This window comes from Aspergillus undulatus, assembly GCF_047715775.1.
Source record: "Aspergillus undulatus strain CBS 261.88 unplaced genomic scaffold BDV17scaffold_1, whole genome shotgun sequence".
Taxonomy (NCBI): domain Eukaryota; kingdom Fungi; phylum Ascomycota; class Eurotiomycetes; order Eurotiales; family Aspergillaceae; genus Aspergillus; species Aspergillus undulatus.
In genome coordinates, this window is record NW_027396605.1 from 909,288 (window position 1) to 930,105 (window position 20,818).

Genomic DNA, 20,818 nt, shown 5'->3' on the forward strand with positions numbered 1-20,818 from the left:
TACAGAGAAGCAGAGCAGGCTCAAGTTGAGTAATACTAAGTGGTGCGCGAGTGCGTAGGGATACATTGGGGAGAGCCCAACAGCACGCTGTAAGTCTTGGTTTTTCAGTGCAATCATGTAGTGTCATCTATTTAGAGTGACGAATGCACCGCTTTCTTCAAATGTTATTATTGATTTGTGATTCGCGAAGTTTTTACATCCTAGTCATCATCAAAGTCAGAGTCACTCATCCAGCCGGTCTCATAATTTTCCCGGATCTCCCCCAGCCCGTTGACAAGATTTTCGCGCTCATCCACCGCAATCACCCGGCTTGCTACGGACTCCAGAGTTCTTGTCCTGTCAGCCGTCCGAGTTGACGACGTGAGCACAGCAACCATGTTCACTTTGTTTTCGGGCGTGGAGACAGCGACCATGTCGTTGGGGAAGCTGTCGAGAACTGGGTACGGAAGTGGTGTGTGGAACCTAGATATGGGTTAGTAGACTTTTATTGCATTGCGAGACAGGGGTCTTCTCACCTATGGAACATTGGCTGTGAGTTGTATAGTCGCATCTTTCGAAGAATTCCTAGGTCTTCTTCCAGTGGGTGTTCGTCCTCGTCTTCATCGTCTGGCTCGGCGCCACGGAAGACTTGAAGCTGGTTGAAAACATTTGCCTTGTCGCTGTTTGCGCCGTCGTAAGTAAAATCTATGTCGAATTCGGTTTTCACCTTCGAAGACCCTGGTCCGGACGGTTCAATCTGATTGGGCCGCTTCGTCGGCTTTTGGCGTTGGTTGTCATGGTCCGCTGAAGGAATGATGGACGCCTGTAGCTCGAATATTCGCCGGATACTGTCGTCGCCTGCTAGCAATGACTCGAAGTTTTGATATGGCCGTAGTCGTGTCGGAAGAGTTACACTTTCCATAGCCATGCTGATCAACGCAGAAGTGTGCCACTCGGAGCTAGTGTTAACTCGAACAGTGCTGGGGAGCCGAGTCGGAGGGTCGATGATGGGCGTATACATCGTTGCCTCGGGCGAGATAGAATACACAGATCGAGCTTTGTTCATCTCACGCTTGAACTTGCTTTGCTGCAGCGGATTGTCAGACGCCTTTTTCAGTGAAGCTGACGAACTACTTACTTGCTGAGCTCTTCGGCCATCTTCTATTGCCCACACAAGTACTGCCTTCTTTCCGTACTCGTCGACAAGTCTATCCACATATCTGGCTGTGAAGCCAGCCCAGGCATCATCAGATGACGTGAAGATCTGCAAGGCACGTAGCTGATCGCACTCTTCGGCAAATGGCCGTACGTCTCTATCCAGCAGATCATGCTCCTTATCGAGGTCGTTAAAAAGATCTTCTCCAAGATTCCAGTCTTCAAAGGGCATGATGCTGGAGTTGAGTTCATAGTCATTCAGCTGCACGATTGACCGGGGATGGTAGAAGACTCGATTATAATCAGACCAGAACCGAACGGTCTCTGATGAGAGCTGAGGAGCTGGAGTGCCTGCGTCGAGGCTCTTTTGATAATCGCTCTGAGGAATTGGATTTAGTTGTTGAAGAATCTCTCGGCCGTCCCTATGCTCGTGAATATCGCATACTAATGCAATTGACTTGAAGGGGGTCAGAGTAGCTTACCAGAGGCCTTGTCCGGGAGCCAAATCCTCGGTCAATTCGTACAGGGCATTATTTTTACGGAGAGTACCGAAAGCGCCTTTCAGGTCATATATCAACGTCCGCGGTGTAAAAGTTTCTCCGCCATCTGCTCCAACGCCCGGCCGAAAGTGGACGTCATGGTCTACTGGAGACTCCTCTTGTCCGTTATATGTGAAGTACGATTCCTGAGCATAATCTTCAGCTACGTCCTTTGTATAGCGCCACCTCTACAGACCGGCGCTATGCGACTTGGTGCTCACCTGAAGATTCCAAAAATGGGTTGCCAAGTAGTTTGCTCGTTGGCCCAGTTGAAGGGTGACGATCTCGTGCATGTTGATAATCACACTATTTCAGGGAGCATCGATAATTTGTCAAGAGGGGAGCCTGCAAATTTAGCAGGAGCCCACGGACCATTGCGGCTAAATATATGACGTACGTTTAGATGCAATATCCCAAGGTGAAACGAGGATCGACGAAATATGTACAAAGCTTGGATCAAATCCAAGAAGTGTGGGCGATAAGCACGGACCATCTGACTGATACAGAACCCTTCGATAATGTTCACGTGATCTTATCTCGGCGTTGTCAAGGGCAACTGACGGCCAGTCACGTGCCATGCGGATACTGGCCGAATCGGGCACTGTTGACATGTTCCGCGGGTGTGTTGTGGTATCACCGCTAGAGAAACGACGATTTCTCCCCGCTCAGCCCGCTCTTCGCATATAACATACAAAAATCATCCTCATGCTCAGCATCGAACTACACGAACATAATTTCTGACACAATTCTAAATCCATCTAACCGGCCATGGATTCGCCGTCAAGTATCCGGTCTAGCCCAACAAAGGCGCTCAATCCCCTATCGCCAGAGCGCATGAACCGAGAAAACATCCCCAACTCGCCATCATCCGTGTCCGATGCTCTACGTCTTCAATGCAAGAACAACAGAGGTCTCTCCGATGTACAATCCAGGGTCGCTTATCTGAATACGTTATCCCCCGGTGGTAGCCCAACAAGGCCAGCGATGGGATCGTCATCAGCTGGAGGAACTGCGGCTCTTCAACGAGCCATTCTAGGACGTGAAGAAGCTGAATCAGCTCTGTCTCGTGCGACTGAACAGCTGTCCGAAGCCCAGTCGCGGGAACGCCGAATCAGCGAAAGGCTCGAGTCATTATTAGAGGAACTCCAGGCCGCTAAAGAACGCCAGGCACACGAGAGAGTGATATTCGAGAAGGAAATCCGGAAGGCGCGGAAAGAGGCTTTTCGCGCCGGTTCTACACTTGTCAAAACGCAGGAGGAATTGAAGCACGTGAGGGCGGAAGCTAAAAGCCTCAGCCAAGAGGTCCAGTCCGAACGAGACTCGAAAGAAAAGGCAAAACAGGAAGCATTTGAACGTGCCTATGCGATCGCAGGCTTAACAGAGGAACTCGAGGAGGTCAAAGGCCGATTACGGACCGTTGAGGCGACGAACCATGCGATTACTTTACAACACGCCAGGGCGCGAGAGATCAAGAAGCAGGGCATCAGTAGGATGTCGATAGCAGAGGGAGATCTTGCCTTGATAATGACGCCCAGCCCTCGAAAACCCAAGCGACCTGCTGAAGACGATGTCCCCGTGATGGAGAAAGGAGGCGCTACTCCACGTGAATCTACTCCGCCAAAGAAGGCGATGAGATTATCCGAGCCCCTACCTATAAAATACACCGAGCATTTCGAAGACGAACGTCCTCTTACAGTACAAGAACTTCTCGACAGATTGGTGGAGGAGCTTGAAGACGAGAAGAAGTTGAGAGCCGATGCAGAAGACCTGATTGAGTTTATGCAAGTTCAGTGCATGTTTAGGGTATGCGGTTGCCGCCAACTTGAAAGGAAGGAGAACGAGGCTCGCGCCAAGAAACAGGCTATAGCAGCCCAGGAGCAAGAAACGCACGAGCAATTGGAAGAGCACGAATGCCATATTCCCGAAGCCCAAGACGGTACTCATCAGCAAGCGGAGGAGGATTCACCTCAAACAGAAGCCATCGAAGAAGAGACCCGGCCGGAAGAAATCCAGGCCCAGATTGAGGACGAGGTGAAGATGGAGGACATTCAAGGGGAAGGGTTCCAAGAAGAAGAGCCTCAGGAGGACGACACGCAAGAGGAGGCTCATGCGGAGATCCAGGAGGAAATTGGGGAACCGCTCATCACATTCTCGCCGGTCACAGGGACCTTCCGCACAATACCTTCACCTGTTCGGTCGCCACCTCAAAAGCAGGCTCAAGATGCAACGCTTCACAATTCGGAACCTTCGCCCACCAGATCTCGAAGTCGGCCCGAAGCTTCCTCTGCTTCCGTCGCTTCTGTCCCGAAGTATGACTCCCATCCAAATGAAGTGCTTTCTCAATCAATTCCTCAAGGTGAAGCTTATTCCAGAGATTTGACTCCAGGAGCTCATGATGATCCAATGACTGCTGAAGCGCAGTGGCAATCGAAATATGAACGCTGGACTAGCGCCGAGAATGTGAATGAAATTCACAACGTCAAGAGAATCCCTCTGCGAAACGAAGAGGAGACATCGAGTCAGTTCGTTGCTGCTCCAGGCACGCCTATCAGCCGGGAAGAAGCACTAGCCCAAATCAGAGCCCGACGGGGAAGGACCAACGCAATGAACCGATCCGTCAGCGCTAGTGATGCTGGTTTTCGTGCCGGAGGTCTCAACGTTACTCCAGCACGAGTCGCTCGGAGAATCCCTGGCGTGCAGCACAGCGATCCTCGGGGTGAAGGCGTCAGAAAAAGCCGCAGAGACATGAGTGCCCCGATGAGGATCTTCCGCTGACGGCCATTTGTATCAGCGGCATAAAGGCGAAGGAGCGATGGTGGCTGTTGATTGCTTGGCTAGTTGTGATGACACTGTCTCGAGATACCCCATGGTTCCAGCAATTTGGCGTTTTCCCATTAACGCATTCCCCCATTGCGTACAAGGGCATTTTATGCGGCTTTCTTTTTCTCTCTTCTTTTCTGGTCTTTTGGGGAGGTTTACTTCGTTCGGGTGCGTAATTAATTTTTCCTGCTTGCATCACAGCGGCTACGCTTATGTTTTGATTTTGACTTCTTTTCTTGTATATCATTTTCGTCCAGAACATAAACCATTGTTTGCCGGACTTATTCCTTCCTTTAGACTAGACACGAGATGACCTCTCATATTTCCTTTGTTTTGCATTGCATACTTGGTGTTGTTCTCTTGTCATCACTTAATTCTCGGTACACATATATATGCTTATTGGATTCTATCCCGTGACTGTTGTCTGAATAATACAAAGTACAGCAACGGAATGAAGCTAGATAGACATTGTCCTCCTAAGATACGTCTCACAACCAAATGACAAAGGTATCAACAATCCACATTCAGGTAGCAGCCCAGCTTAGCTAACAGGAACAGAGAAGGAAATATCGCAACAATATAAGTATGTATAGTATGTACAATCCATCTGCGTGCGCGAGATAATAGATATAATATGACAACCCTTCTTCAGAATAACGGTAGATGATAAAAGAGGACAGACCACCTATATCTCGCATCAGATAATCGAAATCCCACAGCATCTGATCCGCGCACTATCAACATAGGCAGTTCGCCCCCACCACGTGAGAACAAGCTCCTCGACAAAGATCCGATCCGCCGCGCTCCACGTGTCGAGACCCATTTCGGCCATGTCTTCTGCGCTGAGTATGACGGTTTCTTTATTGGAGGGTCGGGTATCGGTTTGGTTTTGGGGATCTAGGACATAGCCCAGAAGCGGGGAGAGGGACTCGTCTTCGCCGCTGGGGTCTGAGGTTGTGACTGTACCAGTGGGATCCTCGGAGTCGCCGATCTCGTCTTCGTACGGGGTGGAAATGTCGATTTCTGGGTCGGCGCCGTGCTGCTCATCTTGTTGAGCTATTACATCGGAGAGTGTGGCGAATATCCGGGTGGTCAGCTGACGGAAGTATGCTATGAGGGCGATCTCCGGGGGTTGCGTCGGTGCTTGGCCGGCTCGCATGCTTCGTTGTCGTATTGAGCCTGTGGGAGGGTCGGGCAGGCTGTCTACGCTTGCAAGGAGGCGGGCATCTTGTTCGATTTCGTGCTCTTCTTCCTCCTCGGAAAACCCGTCGCGTTTTTCGCCGGCCGACGCCCACCAGATAAAGGAGGTGTAAGCTAGTCGAGTCCATGACAAACGTTCAACGATAGGGCTGGAGGAAAATGTCGAAGCGGTGTCTGAGTTATCATCGTCATTGTCGTTTTCGGAACGAGTGCTCTCGTCCTTGAACACACGGTGTAAGCCTTTGCGCAGGGTTGTGTATCGTCGTACATCGCGTTGGGTGGCTTTCAGCTCCGTTCGCTGTGACGTTTTATTGTCTTGGGACACGGAGGGTACGGAAATTGTGGGATAGACCTTATCTGCGGCATTCTTTGAGTGAGAGGGGGGCAACGTGACGAGGACATCGAACAATTCTGGTTTCATGCTCAGAACACTATCTGTGCTGCAAGCAATCCAAGCGCTATCGGGCTCGGAATCTGGCGATGCCCCGATGAAGGATGAAAGGTATGGGATATCATAAACGCCAACATTGAAGAGTGCGCGAGGTCGCAATGACGGTAACCTATCCGGAGGGAGTAGAGGAAGGAGGGAGTGCGGTAATGAGGCTAACAATGACAAATCGTACACTGCACTACAATTAGCACAGTCTTATCAAGATGTGAGCGGGAACATACCATAGTTACATGGTATTTGCACAGGCGCTTCCGCCATAAAAAGGACTCGTCTGCGTAGCAATGCTGCTCTATACAATGGGAACAGAAGTGGGCCGAAAGAGTCGAGAAAATCAGGGAGCGACGACGCTGGATGGAAAGGAGTCAGGGCCGGCCTGGACGTTTCTAGCACCATCGCATCGCTGATGGCTCGGGTTCGTTTGAGAGAATCGGGTCGCTCGCCGTTTGCTCGCAGTCGGAAACTCAGAGGAGACTCGAGCGGCGAATCGGGCGGCATCGCTGATGTATCTGTTGCAGAAAGCTCGTATGTTTCCCAGTATTCCAACAAATTTTTCGTGTCAAACTCTTGCTCGCAATATCGCCTGCAGCACATGTATTAGATTGGGTCTTGCAAGAGATACCAAGGCTCAGTTGCTACGCACTGAGCTAGTTCCCTCAACTTTGAGGCGTGTCTCCAGCTTTTACCTAACCTTCCAGAGCTCAGGGGCACCAAAACTCCGATTGAGAACATTTTTGCATTGCGCTCCGACTCTTCCGCGGGTTGGTTGACGAATGCGCTGATGCCAGCATACTGTTCGTGGACGAAATACCTAGCCAAGGACCTTGCGGTTAGGAATAGGAGAAGCGATATTCAGGGCTTTGTACATACACCAGATCTTCCGATACATTATGTAGGCCCGATGGTAGCGATTTGTACTCGACGGCGCCTTCGACTTCAACTATTGCCAGTGATATCAGCTGAGTTCAAGTGCGATCACATTGAGGTCAACTCACCTCCGGGGACGGTGCGTTTCCAGGTTACCATATACCTAACAAAGCATCGAGAATTAGCACTCCATTATCAAGAAGCCAACGCAGGCACATTGTAAGCTCACCCAGCTTTGATATCGAAGTGAATCACGAAGAGCGCCGCGATGCCAGGCGGCGCTTCATTAGCTGAAGTGCGGGGCACCTCAAGCCCCTGGGGCTTCTTTTTCACTGAATGACGGTCCATCGCGCTGTTACGCGTCAAGAAGAGAGCGTTCAGGCCCCATTAGACCTCCCGGATAGACCAGAAAGACTGGGGAGTCTGCATTGGAGATGAAAGACTGACAGACGGCGACCGCACCAGAGTCTACGGGGCTGCGGAGACGGCGGTTGGAGCCTTGGAAGTTGGAGCTCTTGCCGCGTACGCACGCACTAACCATAAATGGCTAGCGTATCGGATATCCAATCTAGACCAAAGCTGGCTTCCTTCCCACACATTCCACTTGTGCGACAGAGAATAATAGTAGAAGAGCAAAAAAGAATTAAGGAACAATGGCGCCACCCGGAATCGAACCGGGGCTATCACGGGGCACGGTTCTGGTATCAACCTTAACCACAACGTGATGTCATAACCACTAGACTATGGCACCTGATTGGTTATCAGTCGCCCAATCTCTGCTTTTAGAGGCAAAGACCAATGGTGTACAGCAACATTGCTTACGGAGACCACCCAGGAACCGCCCACTCTACACTTTCTCCTCTCCGTTACCGTGGCCTCTGCTCCAGATACAGCATCACAGGCCTGAGAATATGGACAGCACTAGCTCCCATCCTTATTATCCGCTTGACGCGCAAATTGTCGGCTATACAACAAATGGCACGTCGGTCCTCGGCTTGTTGTCGACTGCCAGCCTGGGCAGTGCGGGTCTCCTGGGCGCAACATTGATGCTGACTGTGTGGATGCGGCCAAACCTGGGGAAAGCCAACCGGATTGCCATTCTATGGTTTGTTCTCTGTATGAGTTTACGCTATTACCCTGATACCCAATTGACACTATACTAAGAAAGATGCCAACCATCTAGCGGGCACTCTCCACTGCTTCTTCGAAGGCTATTTTATGTTCAATCATGAATGCATGGCGTCTGCTCAAGATTTCTTTGGCCAGCTATGGAAGGAGTACGCGCTTTCCGATTCGCGCTATATGACAGCTGACACGCTCGTTCTTTGCATGGAGACAATCACTGTGGTGAGTGAGGTCCATGAATGCTAGAGTCGGCAGGGTTTTTTTGCTGACGCTTTGAGAGCTTCTCTGGGGACCGCTATGCTTCGGGACTGCCTACACTATTCTCTTCAGTCATTCCCTCCGCCATCCACTGCAAATCATCGTTTGCATGGCGCATCTTTATGGCGATGTCCTATATTATGCGACCAGTCTATATGACGATTACGTTCACGAACGGTCATATTGCCGGCCTGAACGGTTTTACTTTTGGGTTTATTATTTCTTGATGAATTTCATCTGGATTGTCATTCCTGCCAGTTGGTTGCCTTGAATTCACACTCTCTCAGACCGTCACTGATACGCACCCAGTTTATCTCTACCAAAGTATCAGAACGATATCTCATACCATGAAGAGACTTGAATGTGACTCTTTGTCCCGAAAGTCCAGGTGATGGGAAGTAGAATCTGTCATGTTGCTCTGAGTGCACGACCTTATCACCCAGGCGACATGACAACAGTGCATTTCTCGCACATCTGCCTATTTACCAGCATTACGCATACAAACATCTTGCATCTTGACCTTGAAAACAAGCTGAATATACTCCTCAGCTTCTGGCCGTTCCAATCAGATCTGTGCCGTCTCAGGCGTCGTCTCCTTCTCCTTTAGAATCACTTTTCCTTGACGCAAAACCGCAATTGCAACATAAGCGACGCCAAACACGCCTGCAACCACGCCATATGCAATAATCCCACCTGTCGTGTTATCTGCCAACTTCAGACCAGTGCCGCCGTTTATAATCCCCAAAAGAATAAAGATTCTTCCGAGCCAAATATGGATGTGAGTCCATATACCGGCTGCCTGGGTTTTCTTGAATCGGTAGTGGTGCCAAAAGCCAATGAATGGTTGGATTAGGAGGAAAACGACGATGACAGTACCAAGAATCGTGTGGCCATTATTATGGAGCTTGAACCTATTAGCTTATCTGCGGCAATCGAGAATGGACTCCCGCGATACAAATGAGGCACGTACCCGATCAAGGATCTTTCCAACTCGAATACCAGTTGCCAGTCCGGCGATCATCAAGACATAAGCCAGTAACTGGAACCCGATATGGACGTAAACGCCGTACTTTGATCGAATCACACGCAGAAGGATGGCACCGAGAGGAAATATGATCGCGAACGCAATTCCCATCACCAGCCCATGGGCTTTAGCAAAGGCCGGTACGAGGTGCAAATCTTCGTAGATGACTCCTGGCGGTAGCTGTGGAGGACCATGGGCATTCTGAGCCCCGCAGGCTGCTGCAAAAGAAACTGCTCATGAGCACGCATCGGCGTTAGCTCAGCAGGCTTCCAAGTATCTGTGATGAGGTACATACACCACGCCCACACTCGGAGGGTCCGTATAGTCGAGCTGCGATCCATGACGTCTGATGACGTATGAAAGGACTATTCGGGTTCAGAATATCCTGCAATCCTCTTTCCCACGATGCCATTCTGGAGGGGCGCAAGAGGCTCCTTTATACTTCGTTTTACCATCCTTCCGCGACACTGCTGGTGTACACATTGCCAACCAGGGTCGAATCGTGATGAATCATCCACGCGACATAACTATAGTTGATGACGGCGTTTGAATCAGCAATCACGTTTTGGTATAGTTCCCAAGAGACCGAGATTTGCGAGACTTGGATCTTGTCGTTGACACAGCCACAAAGAACAACCAATCAGTCGCCGGGCGAACGACGCAACACCGAGAAATGCGGGACCCCCAATCATCCCCAGAGTCGCCACCACAACCTCGTATCCGCATCTTGGTATCCGACTTTGGAAAGAATGATGACTTGCATCGTTTCACCCCTCAGCTGCTGGGGATTTTCTCGAAATAATGCGAGAAGATTGCTTTTCCCTCGCTGCTCATATGCCAACAGGGTGCCATCGGTGACGGGTACTACCTGTGAGACCGAGTTTTGCTGCAGTCAGAGTTATTCTATCGGTATCCATCACGATAATGGATACTCCCCTTACATCAACAGATCAGTCTCTCGCTGTGATCGCGCCAAAGCCACTTTGTTCATCCTCGTCCTTATCCTCAGACGCCTCAACGCCGCCTGGCTATGCCGTCTTCAAGCCGAAATCCTGTCTCGCTTGCCGCAAAAGAAAGGTCAGATGCGATAGGCAACTTCCCTGCGCAAACTGCTCGCGGTGGTCAATTGAGTGCATCTTTCCGTCTCCTATTCGCAAATGTTCACGAGCCCGGACAAAACCAGATGCGCGCCGGCATGGCGATCAGGCACTTCACGATAGGATCCACATACTCGAAGCTCAGGTCTCGCAGCTGACGGAAACCGTCAATGCTCAAGCTGATAGGTTACGGTCGCCAGCCACCCTGGGGGGTTCGATCTTTCCGTTAAGCCACACTTGGGCACACTCCACTGCGTCGTTACACCCGCCGTTAGTGCTGGGACGGATGTACTGGCATGTTTTCCTGGAGTGGGTCGATCCACTCATCAAGGTGGTACATCGGCCCAGCGCATCGAAAATCCTCCGAAGGGGGTTGGATGATCCCACGTCATTGAATGAAGGTCAATGCGCTTTGTTGCAGGTGATCTATCTTGCTTGTATCTCGGCAATGGACACAACGGATGTACAAGCTAGCTTACAAATTTCCAAGGGCACAGCCCTCTCTACCTACCGTATGGCAGCCGAGCAGGCTCTAGCTCGGGCAGGATTCATGACTACCGATGACTGGACGACATTGCAGGCTCTCGTCCTATTTATCGCCATTAGCCGGCTCCAGAACGATCACAGGTCGGCTTGGAATTTATCCGGCCTAGCCGAACGGTTGGATTTGTCAATAGAAGAGGATAGCTCCAACTTTGGGGCGGAGATGCGTCGGCGCGTCCGTTCGCACCTGTGGTATCTGAATCGCCGCATACGGGATGATCGAGGCCAGAGCTTTGACTCATTCAGCCAATCAGGCACATCCGGCCTGGCCATTGAGTTGCCTTCAAACTGCCACGATGCGGAGCTATGCGCAGATATGACGGCCCCACCATCAAGCCACAGTGGCTGGACTGCGATGAGCTTCTGTCTTCTACGATATGAGCTCGCGACTGCTGAACGGATAGTTGAAAGCGACACTCCTTGGCTGCTCAAAACTAAAGCCGTCCGAGAGTGCCAGGGCAGGCTTGAATCCCAGTACCTGAGACACTGCGATGGCACTGAGCCTATTCACTGGCTAGCAACTCACATCTCCTACGTGATGATCACGGAAATGTGGATGAAGCTTTATAGTCCACAATTCACGCCTACAGACACACCTGGATCTTCAGACCTCAATGTACGAGACCAACTGTTCGACGCCGCCGTTGACATTCTAGACACCCAGAAACGCCTGGAAGATGAGGCTGCTGCTCGCAAATGGGAGTGGACGCTGGGGGGATACCTGCAATATGTACCGTTGACATTCCTGCTGAATGAACTCCGTTGGCGCCCTAACGATCCTCGCGCGGACGCAGCTTGGGAAGTCGCGCAGAAGTCGTTTGAGCGTTGGTCTGAGGATGCAAAGAAGTCTCCTCCCGGGGTCATGCTGACCGAGCTTATAGCCAATGCTAGATCGGCGAGGCAAGAGGCAGCTGATTTCCAGTACATTGCAGACTCTTTTCTGCTTCCGAATCAGACTGTCTTTGATGAATTTTTGACGGACTCGACAGTCTACGGTGACACTGTGGCTGGCGACAATCTCTATTTAGGGCTACCGGCGGAATGGAGCGCCCACCAATTCTAGAGATGGACGAATGTAAGGGCTGATCACGCGCAGTTATTTTATTTTGTATATATCCTTTCAAGTTCGTGAATAATCCTGCGTTGCTATTGTAATGTTCTACCAAGCGTTGCACTTAAATATATATTCCCGTGCCCTTAGGGCTGGTCGCCGTCTCGTCTCTACTACGGAGCTGGTCACCTTGAAAGAACAATCAGTATTCGAAGAACCAAGGTACAGAGTATGACTGGCGGTCTGCAGATATGTGGATACACGCGACTGTTTTTTGTGCTCCATATTGCTGAATTGTAGACCGACACAAGGCAACAATATGCTACTAGTGCATAGTGCGACCACCAGTTCCGCTCTTCAAGCAAGGCGGGCGGGATCTCGCCCCGTTCAAGTCCGACCCGACTCCGCCATCATTCAATCAATCAATTGGAGGTCAGCAAGCTGCAAAAGCACGAGCAAGCGTTTCTTAACAGCGGTCGCAATTGAGGAATCTATTGACTCTGTATGCCCACTGGCTCTGACGTGTCGGGCCTGACATAGATTGCACGCAGGCTAGGATAGGACCAGCCTCCTCAGAGCTTCAGTGGAATGACGTCTGGAAAACCTCAGGGCAGCAAGCTGCTGCCCAACCGGAAGCGGGAAGATAAAACAGCATCGAACTCGCGACTCATGTCGTTAGGAACTCGGAATAGCATCGATGCAATTCGGCCAGTGAAGAGCTCTCCGGCCGGCCGATCAACGGAGTCGGTCGTCAGCGATCAGATTCAGATTCGTGAGGCAAGGTTGAGTGCCCTATCTGCTTGCTGGCAGCTGCAGCTATCTACAGTAGTAGTACTGTAGCAGCATGGTTGAGCACGAGCAATCAATTCAGAAAGCAGGTCTAGCGTCCAGAGACAGACAATATAACTGAGTGATGGTCATCAACTGGCTCGATTGGCGCCCGATCTGAGGTGCTGCCGCTGATCGCTGGTTTCCCCGGCAGCATTCGCACTAACAACTGGCCGGGCGGTGCACACGTCCAAGCAGGATTTGTATACCGCCACAGAGACCTCTCCAGATAATGCGACCGGAGGTTGTTATTTCGACTACCCCGGTAGATCCTCGTTGTTTGTCCTGGATCCGGGTTCAGGTTGTTGTTTGTCTGGTGATTCTTTCAGCTGACAGGCGCTGGGGCTGTCACTGGACCCTCCATAATCAACATTGACATTCCACTGCAACAATCTCAAAGGGTCTCGCCCGCTCTGATCTCTGCCTGCTTCAGCTCCCTGCCTCCAATCCCTCTGGTCCTGTTTGCCCCCCTCCCATCGCATCCTGTTTTCCCTTCCTCTATCTCCGTTCCCCTAGGTTCTACATCCGGTTTATCTGATCTTCAGTGCGGCTTGGTCAGGGTATGCCGTGAAACAGTGAGTCGTTCCCCGTAAACAAACAGTTCTACGGAAATGACGTCGCCGGCTCGCTTTGCCGCTATCTCCGTCAACGACAACAAGCAACCAAGCGGCAACAATTGGCACTTTGGCATACAAACATGAATCTCATGCTACCTTTCATCCGACGTCGCAAAATATGCTAACCGCTGCCGTTCCTCACAGTCCCAATGCCGCCGCCTGCCAATTCACACTCTCCCGCCAACCGCGGGGAAAGCGCCAAAACCATACCGATAAAGTCAAAGCCTATCGATATCGGAAAACCGCTGGGCCTGTACGATACCAACTCCGTGCGAGCGAAGGTCCGGAAATGGCAACAGCAGGGTGGCGGAGTGGTCACCGCCGACGACGTGATCTACTACGAAGACGATAACGAGAATGCTTCAGCTACGGAGTCGAAACCGAGACCCGTGACCACTACGATGAGAAAGCGCAGCAAGAGCACACCTCGGAAACGGCTTGTGAGCGATGAACATTGGAAGAATAATCGGACGCCTAAGCAGACGCCCGGAGCAAAAGCTAAGCTACCCGCGCCAAAACGCATTTCGGAGTACACTACGAATGAGCCCATACGTTCGCCGCGATCGGGTGATAAAAAAGAGGGCAAGGAACCGAATTTACTGTCGCCGCCGCGGAAACGTCGAGAGGATGGCAAGGAAACTCCACTGGCAATGAGAGGACGGCGGAAATCGCACGCCTCCAGTGATATCGATTCGATAATAGACAAGCTTGAGAAGGAGCACGCATCGCACAGCAGAACCAAGTCTACTTCACGACTAGCGGATAAACACCGGCTTAGTACCTTATCCGAGCCTTCACACAGCCCGAAAAAGAAAGACCCTGCTACGGACTATGACTCTGAGTGGGCGGCCAGCGAGGCCGACTTTTCTGAACTGTCGCGGCGGCGTGCACGCGGCGCGCCCCATGCTTCGAAAAACCGCACTCCGCCAAAGATACCCAAGGGCGGCATCCTTGGGCAGATAGTGGACGAGTCACGGAAGATGTTCAGTAAGCCAGAGCAGAAGCCGGAACCACCTAAGCAACCGGCCCCGAACAAGGGCTCAAAGATTGAAGCCTGGCTTTCTAACACCCCCGACCCATTTCTGGACGATAAAGATTCAGACGTCGAAGTCCCCGCGCCGCTGAAAACAAGAAGGAACCGGAAAAAAATCGAGATTGTGGACGAGCCAAGTGAAGTGAATGACAGTCATATTTCTGATCTCGAGCCTACAGGAGATAGCGAACTCTCTCAACAGAAAACGCCCAGGCGGCGAGCGAAGAGTGGAGACACCACGTCTAGCGGCGAACGACCGAAATCGCGGGAGAAAAGAATCAGCTCCAAGGAGTCGCATAGGGAGTCTTCACCATCTCCTCGGAGGAGGAAGTCTAAGGAGAAGAAACACCGGTCATCCTCAGGCGCCAGCGGCGAGGGCAGCCGCAAGCACGATGGGAAAGAGGATGCCTCGGAGGCCGGAACTTACCCATTATCTGGGGAATCTGAGGTCTCCGGCAATAATGCTCCTGTACCGTTGGGTAGGACAAAGCCTTTCCCCAGTACAGGTAGCCACCGCCTGTCAACGATCGCATCGGTCGAGTCAATGAGCACTCGGGAGCCTGGACGATCAGAAGCAACAACGTCCGAAGTAACGGAGAAGGACAAAAAGAGGACTCCTTCTCAAAACACTTTCGCAAGCGAGGAAAGAGACAAAGTGGATCCCAATTCACTAAACATGGTTTCATCTCACATGAAGAAGCTCACTACGCACGATGACTTGATATCCGTCCTTTCGACGTCAACTACGAGGAGCAGGAGCCTCCGTTCTGCTAGAAGCCTCCGGAGCAGAAATCGCAACCCAACGGTCGCCGACATCTTGAAGGAACTGTCCCTAGATGAAGCCAAATACATGCGCGAACTCCGCACTCTAGTTGGTGGAGTCATTCCAGTGCTTTTGACATGCGTCCTTTCTCGCTCAGATTCGGCGATTGCAGCTGGCCTATTTCGTCCTTCAGCGGACCCCAAGGATGAGCTCACCTTTACCAAACCGATTGTGAACATGGGAGTTGCCATTGAACGGCTGAAATTGCTACACAAGCGGATCCCGCTTGAAGCCGCGGACGGTTTAATTCAATGGGCACACGGTGCGCAGAAAGTGTACCGCGAGTATCTCAAAGCGTGGAGACTAGGGTTCAAGGATGTGGTCGTCAACCTGGCCCCGCTGGAAGAGGGCGAGGAGACCAAGGATTCCGACACAAAGAGTCTCGATGATGGAATGTCGAGAGATGAGAATGGCGATGTGGTGGACGGCGATGGGCAGAAGGTCGATGTTGCCTACTTGCTGAAGCGCCCTCTAGTACGCCTCAAGTACCTCGCAAAGACTTTCAAGGGCATCAACATGCTTGAGCCATCCCCCAAGGCTGAGGAGGTGGCTGCAAGCTATCAGAATTTGGTGGCAGAGGCTCGTCGTCGTGCTCGGGAAGAGAGGGCAAGGCTCGAGGACGAGTCAGCTTCTGCCATTGATTCGAGTCGCGCCCGGGATCCTGAAAGCTTAGGTGCTCTGGCGGGAGTAACAGTGGACAAGACTCGCAGAGTTCGTGCTCGTGATTTCTTCAACCTGTCGCTATACCACTCCAGTGGCCAGGTTATTGATTGCCGTGCGGAGATTCTATTCCGAGACAATGCTTCTGAGCACGGGCCTGGGGGAGACTTGCTCATCTGCGAGGTTGACCAGTCAGACCGTTGGCTACTTTTCCCTCCAATTGACATTGGGTGCGTTTCTGCTCGCCATGGCGACAAGAAAGGGGAGATTGTTGTCATGATACGCAGTCCGCCGAACCGGGAACGACGCTTCCAAGAGCTCCTGTCGCTTCAGATTGACGAAGAAGATGTGGGAATAGAATGGATTCAGATGCTGGGCAGGACCCCAGTTCCACCTGCCATCTCTCGGTCTCAGAGCTTCATTGAGCGTGCCAAGCAACGACAACGTGCACAAACAATTTCTGGTCCCAACGATGTGTCCTTGGCTCAACGGACGCCGCCGAGCCCGACTAGTGTCGCCATTCCTATTGGGGAGAAGCCAACGTCGTCCCGTGCATCGCGCCGTTCTTGGACTGCCAAAGAGTGGTCAGATCCCAGCAGCCTTGATTCATTGGCGGCGACCGAGTCGCAGGTTTCTTCGCAGACTGATATTACTCGCGAGTCGGACTATAATGCTGCAGAAGCGGAAACATCCAAACCTTCGCCTCAGACCCAATCAATCCTTCACTCCAGGGATCCGCGCAAGCTCGTTATTGGCGATGACAAGTCTTCCTCTCAGGGCCTCAAACGTTCAGGCGCAAAGAGGATTTCTAAATATGGGGAGCTCGGCCCTCAGAGTCCTCTTTCGCCGACTGGCGCTGAAGCAACTACTCCTGCAACTCCTACCCGGGACCACGATGAAACTCAACAAACCGGACAGTCTACAAATTTCTACGCGCAGTACAAAAATAGTCCGAAGACCCCCACAAGGGCCGAGCCAGAGGAGAGCCCGCGGGTGTCGTCCGTGCCATCCGCGAATCTTCCGTCTATTCCTAAGCTTCGTCAAGGCAGCAGCACTTCATACATCCCCGATGATGAGCCCGAGGAAGAATATAATCTAGACTCTCTCCCGGAAACTTCGACGAAGAGAAAGTCTCATTCTCGCTCCGGCTCCGAGTCTGACGCGTCATATGGAGATGAACCTCCACCGCCTCCTCCCCATTCGCGCTCGCCCAGTTCCACCGGCTCTGGCCTGACTAGCACTCCCATCCTGAGTCCAACCGGACGTGTTAGGCGACGAGGTTCTTCGCCACTGAAGCACGAATATGAGCCTTCTACTGCGTCAGATTCCGACTCTGTCTACTCCGACACCTCTACTGTGCGCCGTTATGATATGTATTCCGACTCGGATACCGTCACGGACAGCTCAGACGAAGACTCAGAGGACGATATCCCAGCCAGAATAGGATCAAGGGTTTCTCGTGCCAAGCCAGATGATCAAGAGTCAGAACTCTCTGCTTCGACCAGTACCCTGTCATTATCGAACTTGACTAACCGCGCCGGTTATCGATCCGTCCCGTCTCAGCCGCGCAAGTCGTCGTCCGCAATCGCCACAGTGTTCGCTTGGTCGGATAAGGGTTCCTGGGAAAACATCTTCCCAGATGAATGCAAGATCATCATTAGCCCGGGGCTTGTTGAAGCCCATGAAATGAAAGATGACCCACATGCGAACGGCGAGGACGCTTTCAAGAATATGCGTCCGGTCGTTGCCCTTGAGTTGACGCCGCTGGTCCCTATACGCCGTGGAACTGCCATCGACATTAGCATTCGCTCGCCTCCCACTCCACGATCCAAGGTTACCTGGAGCAACAACATCATGTTCCGTTCTCGGAACGCAGAGGAATGCGAAGCTCTATATGGCCTGATTAACCAAGCCCGCACCAATAACCCCACATATATCGCACTCCAGAACGCACGCGGACCCTTGGACGATCTCCCCGCGCCGCTCAATGAACGCGCAGGCAAGAGCGCCTCCGGCTTCTTCGGCTGGCCCCGCCGCAGGAAGAGCTACCGCGCCTCTGCCTCCCCGCGCTCCCTAGCCGACAACTCCGAGAGCAGCGTTGGCACAATGAGCAGCGCCTTCTCGGCCCTTAAGCGCTTCAAAGGCAAGAGCAGCATGTTCAGCATTTCGCGATCCTCCGTCTCATCGCGCCGCCAGAAGGACGGCGAAAGCGGAAGCCTATTCTCCAGCTCTGCTGCCTCCGGTGCCGGGTCCAACGGTGGCGGCATCAGCCGCATCGCAGCCGCCATCAAGGGCGTCGACGGAATCGGCCTGTCAAACGCTAAGATCCGCCTCTATGCCCGCGAGACTCAGTCCAAGTGGCGCGATATGGGCGCCGCGCGGCTAACAATCATGCCCGCGCCCTCGCGCGCATCATCATCTCCAGAACCCCGCCATCCAGACACTGCAGCCACAGCCACAGGGCCCGATGACAGCACCGACAACATCAGCCCGCCGTCTTCCGGTGCCGCCACCCCACGCGTCATCGAGCAGCGCAACGAGAAACGCATTATCATTCGAGGCAAGACACGCGGCGAGGTCCTCCTCGACGTGTGCCTTGATGAGAGCTGCTTCGAGCGCGTCGCGCGAACAGGTATTGCTGTTTCCGTGCGTGAGGAGAATGCAGACGGGCCTGCTGTTGCTAATAAGGGTGGCGTGACGAGCGGCAATACCCGTGTTTATATGATCCAGATGAAGGGTGAGGCTGAGGCGGCCTATACCTTTGGGCTTGTCGGCAAGTTGAAGTACTAAGCCCTAACGAACCTGGATGTTTTGATATTGTGAACGATGGATCCGAAGGATCACTCTCGTTCTTGTCGCTCTTTCTCTCTGGCCTTTTCTGTCTTCGATCTAAATGCGACTACCCTGTTCTTCAATTATTATGTTGTATTTGAGCATTGCATCTTGGCGGATATCTCATCTTTTTTTCCTATACTACCTACCTACCTATCAAGTTGATATCACGTATATTCTCATTCATACATGCATACACCTGCCACACATACCCCCTGCTACTCGTTGATTTATATTCTACATTCACATTTTCACCACATTGCTCCCGAGGCCCAGCCTGGGCCAGATAACTACAGTATAGGCTAGTCACTACCTAGATCAGATATCTTAGCTAAACGTACATGGACTTTCTTTACTTAGGAAGCTACCTATAAAGTGTTACTTGCAACATTTCATCTGTACAAGCATATGTTCCTGTAGCCAATAGTCCAACTCTAAGAATGACGTCGGATTCCATGGAATAATACTATCTGTGTACCTCTAGGCTAATTCAAGACTGACCTACCTTCCCTTTTCACCTATTTGAAGAATCGTGACCTTTTCTCTTAATTCTAAAGTCCGATATGGGTTTGGAATTGGAAGGAAGGTACGATTGGTATCACGGTCGTTCCTTCCTAGCCTTGTACTTAGGCAGGTACCGTGACAGCCGCGCCTTCCCCAATTCCCGAGTAGCCCAGCTTCTTTCGCAGAGAAGGCGCGATGGGCATTCGTCGAAGTCCCCGGGATATCGCGTCCCTGCCTTTCCCAGTCCGACGACAGCAGTCGCTCCCTCCCAACCAAGATGTTTCTTCCTTCCTTCACTGGGAGATTGTAATTGACCGCGGCGTCCACCAGTCGTTCCTTCCTGGTGTGTACTAGTTAAGGAGTTGGGGGGGGGGAAGAGTCCAGGTGCGTCCCTTGGTCGTCAACAGTCACACCTTCCTGGAATCCTGGCCTGGTATCCAGGACAGGTGCTCACTGCTCAGCTCTTCTGAAGGGAAAGTGCGGTTGGCTTCCGAATCCTGCCTTACGAACTGAAGTTCGCGAAAAGGACCCGGTATTCCTTTCACTATGTAGCAGGATTACATGATCTATTAACCTTTGCGAGTAGGCGCGTATAGTTATGATGAGGACATTCTGGTATACTCACCGCTCGTTCTTGGTAGCATACTGATCCCATTCAAAATGCCGCACCTCCTTCGAGTAGATAGAAACGCTATCGGGCCTTGACGGGTTCGTCAGCAGTGGCGCCGATGGAGTGCCCTCCCAAAACCAAAATACGTAAACTAGTAGATAGACTCATAGGTGTATATCTAGACAACTAGATGCGCACTGGCCTCGACGGTATCTGTACACAGGTAAACTAATCATACTTAGTAAGCTCCATTTTCCCAAAGAGGTGCGAGGAAACGAGGTCGGGTTCGCTCGCTATCTGAGGTCTCCTGAATACACCTAGATATACATACGCACTTAGAATTTAGGTACGCCTGTGCTAGTGTGCCTGGGTCTCGGCTGTTCCATGGTGTCTCAGGAGTCAAACGGAGTTCGCTCGTTTCAATTCGCTGGGGTTGCGCTTGGTACCTGTGGCTTGTCATGGGTGATGGGACAGCTTCCGATCAGGACCGTGGCAAAACAGGGGGAGGGGTGCACTGGAGGCGAAGGCTTGGAGCTTGGGCATTAGGCAATATGTAGATCGGTTTAAGGTGATCTGGCTCGAGGATTGCTGAATGTTGTGGTGGACACCAGGAGTCCAGTGGTAGCGCCATTTGGGTTTGGCTATACACATAAATATATATTTTCGAAACGAGAGGGTGATGGACTATATTCTTAGAAGTTCTTTGCTTCAATTATAGTAGGTCGAGGCACCGTATCCGCTTACATTTGCTCGTTCGTGAGTCCTAAAGGCAATATGCGCCACATTTGATTCAGGAATATAGGAT

General features: G+C 51.8%; 7 protein-coding genes and 1 non-coding gene across 8 annotated transcripts; 4 read left to right on the top strand and 4 right to left on the bottom strand.

The window, feature by feature from the left end:
* Nucleotides 1-200: 200 nt before the first annotated feature.
* On the bottom strand, nucleotides 201-1,966 carry BDV17DRAFT_286119 (misato family protein; the record flags this gene model as incomplete). The annotated part of the gene is made up of 5 exons (XM_073760841.1): nucleotides 201-462; nucleotides 516-1,066; nucleotides 1,118-1,556; nucleotides 1,617-1,819; nucleotides 1,895-1,966. The coding sequence occupies 5 exons, from the start codon at nucleotides 1,964-1,966 to the stop codon at nucleotides 201-203; spliced, it is 1,527 nt and encodes a 508-aa protein (XP_073621237.1).
* A 336-nt stretch (nucleotides 1,967-2,302) lies between these two features.
* BDV17DRAFT_249176 (uncharacterized protein) lies at nucleotides 2,303-4,854 on the top strand. Its single transcript, XM_073756179.1, has one exon. It carries the CDS (start codon nucleotides 2,442-2,444, stop codon nucleotides 4,446-4,448), a length of 2,007 nt encoding a protein of 668 aa, XP_073621238.1. The 5' UTR covers nucleotides 2,303-2,441; the 3' UTR covers nucleotides 4,449-4,854.
* On the bottom strand, nucleotides 4,855-7,560 carry BDV17DRAFT_249179 (uncharacterized protein). Its single transcript, XM_073756180.1, has 6 exons — nucleotides 7,238-7,560; nucleotides 7,137-7,171; nucleotides 7,012-7,081; nucleotides 6,785-6,952; nucleotides 6,366-6,724; nucleotides 4,855-6,317 (listed from the first exon to the last, which is right to left on the bottom strand). The coding sequence occupies exons 1-6, from the start codon at nucleotides 7,354-7,356 to the stop codon at nucleotides 5,191-5,193; spliced, it is 1,878 nt and encodes a 625-aa protein (XP_073621239.1). The 5' UTR covers nucleotides 7,357-7,560; the 3' UTR covers nucleotides 4,855-5,190.
* A 102-nt stretch (nucleotides 7,561-7,662) lies between these two features.
* Nucleotides 7,663-7,759, bottom strand: BDV17DRAFT_t17. Its single transcript has one exon. It is a non-coding gene; the product is annotated as a tRNA-His (tRNA).
* A 467-nt stretch (nucleotides 7,760-8,226) lies between these two features.
* On the top strand, nucleotides 8,227-8,662 carry BDV17DRAFT_249181 (EXPERA domain-containing protein; the record flags this gene model as incomplete). Its single annotated transcript, XM_073756181.1, has 2 exons — nucleotides 8,227-8,355; nucleotides 8,414-8,662. 2 exons carry the CDS (start codon nucleotides 8,227-8,229, stop codon nucleotides 8,660-8,662), a joined length of 378 nt encoding a protein of 125 aa, XP_073621240.1.
* A 34-nt stretch (nucleotides 8,663-8,696) lies between these two features.
* BDV17DRAFT_6859 (cytochrome b561 domain-containing protein) lies at nucleotides 8,697-9,864 on the bottom strand. Its single transcript, XM_073764967.1, has 3 exons — nucleotides 9,711-9,864; nucleotides 9,362-9,645; nucleotides 8,697-9,295 (listed from the first exon to the last, which is right to left on the bottom strand). Exons 1-3 carry the CDS (start codon nucleotides 9,754-9,756, stop codon nucleotides 8,957-8,959), a joined length of 669 nt encoding a protein of 222 aa, XP_073621241.1. The 5' UTR covers nucleotides 9,757-9,864; the 3' UTR covers nucleotides 8,697-8,956.
* Nucleotides 9,865-10,152: 288 nt separating this feature from the next.
* BDV17DRAFT_6837 (uncharacterized protein) lies at nucleotides 10,153-12,166 on the top strand. The gene has a single exon (XM_073764960.1). It carries the CDS (start codon nucleotides 10,340-10,342, stop codon nucleotides 12,116-12,118), a length of 1,779 nt encoding a protein of 592 aa, XP_073621242.1. The 5' UTR covers nucleotides 10,153-10,339; the 3' UTR covers nucleotides 12,119-12,166.
* Nucleotides 12,167-13,558: 1,392 nt separating this feature from the next.
* BDV17DRAFT_6823 (uncharacterized protein) lies at nucleotides 13,559-19,289 on the top strand. Its single transcript, XM_073764958.1, has one exon. It carries the CDS (start codon nucleotides 13,701-13,703, stop codon nucleotides 18,855-18,857), a length of 5,157 nt encoding a protein of 1,718 aa, XP_073621243.1. The 5' UTR covers nucleotides 13,559-13,700; the 3' UTR covers nucleotides 18,858-19,289.
* The last annotated feature ends 1,529 nt before the right edge of the window (nucleotides 19,290-20,818 follow it).

Bases quoted from the DNA above. Each gene is read 5' to 3' on its own strand.
- BDV17DRAFT_6823 (XM_073764958.1), top strand. From the start codon at position 13,701: ATGCCGCCGCCTGCCAATTCACACTCTCCCGCCAACCGCGGGGAAAGC.
- BDV17DRAFT_249176 (XM_073756179.1), top strand. From the start codon at position 2,442: ATGGATTCGCCGTCAAGTATCCGGTCTAGCCCAACAAAGGCGCTCAAT.
- BDV17DRAFT_249179 (XM_073756180.1), bottom strand. From the start codon at position 7,356: ATGGACCGTCATTCAGTGAAAAAGAAGCCCCAGGGGCTTGAGGTGCCC. The intron at 7,172-7,237 runs GTGAGCTTACAA...ATGCTTTGTTAG, and splicing joins CACTTCGATATCAAAGCTGG to GTATATGGTAACCTGGAAAC. The intron at 7,082-7,136 runs GTGAGTTGACCT...CACTGGCAATAG, and splicing joins GAAACGCACCGTCCCCGGAG to TTGAAGTCGAAGGCGCCGTC.
- BDV17DRAFT_6837 (XM_073764960.1), top strand. From the start codon at position 10,340: ATGGATACTCCCCTTACATCAACAGATCAGTCTCTCGCTGTGATCGCG.
- BDV17DRAFT_6859 (XM_073764967.1), bottom strand. From the start codon at position 9,756: ATGGATCGCAGCTCGACTATACGGACCCTCCGAGTGTGGGCGTGGT. The intron at 9,646-9,710 runs GTATGTACCTCA...GCTCATGAGCAG, and splicing joins CCTCCGAGTGTGGGCGTGGT to TTTCTTTTGCAGCAGCCTGC. The intron at 9,296-9,361 runs GTACGTGCCTCA...AATAGGTTCAAG, and splicing joins TTGGAAAGATCCTTGATCGG to CTCCATAATAATGGCCACAC.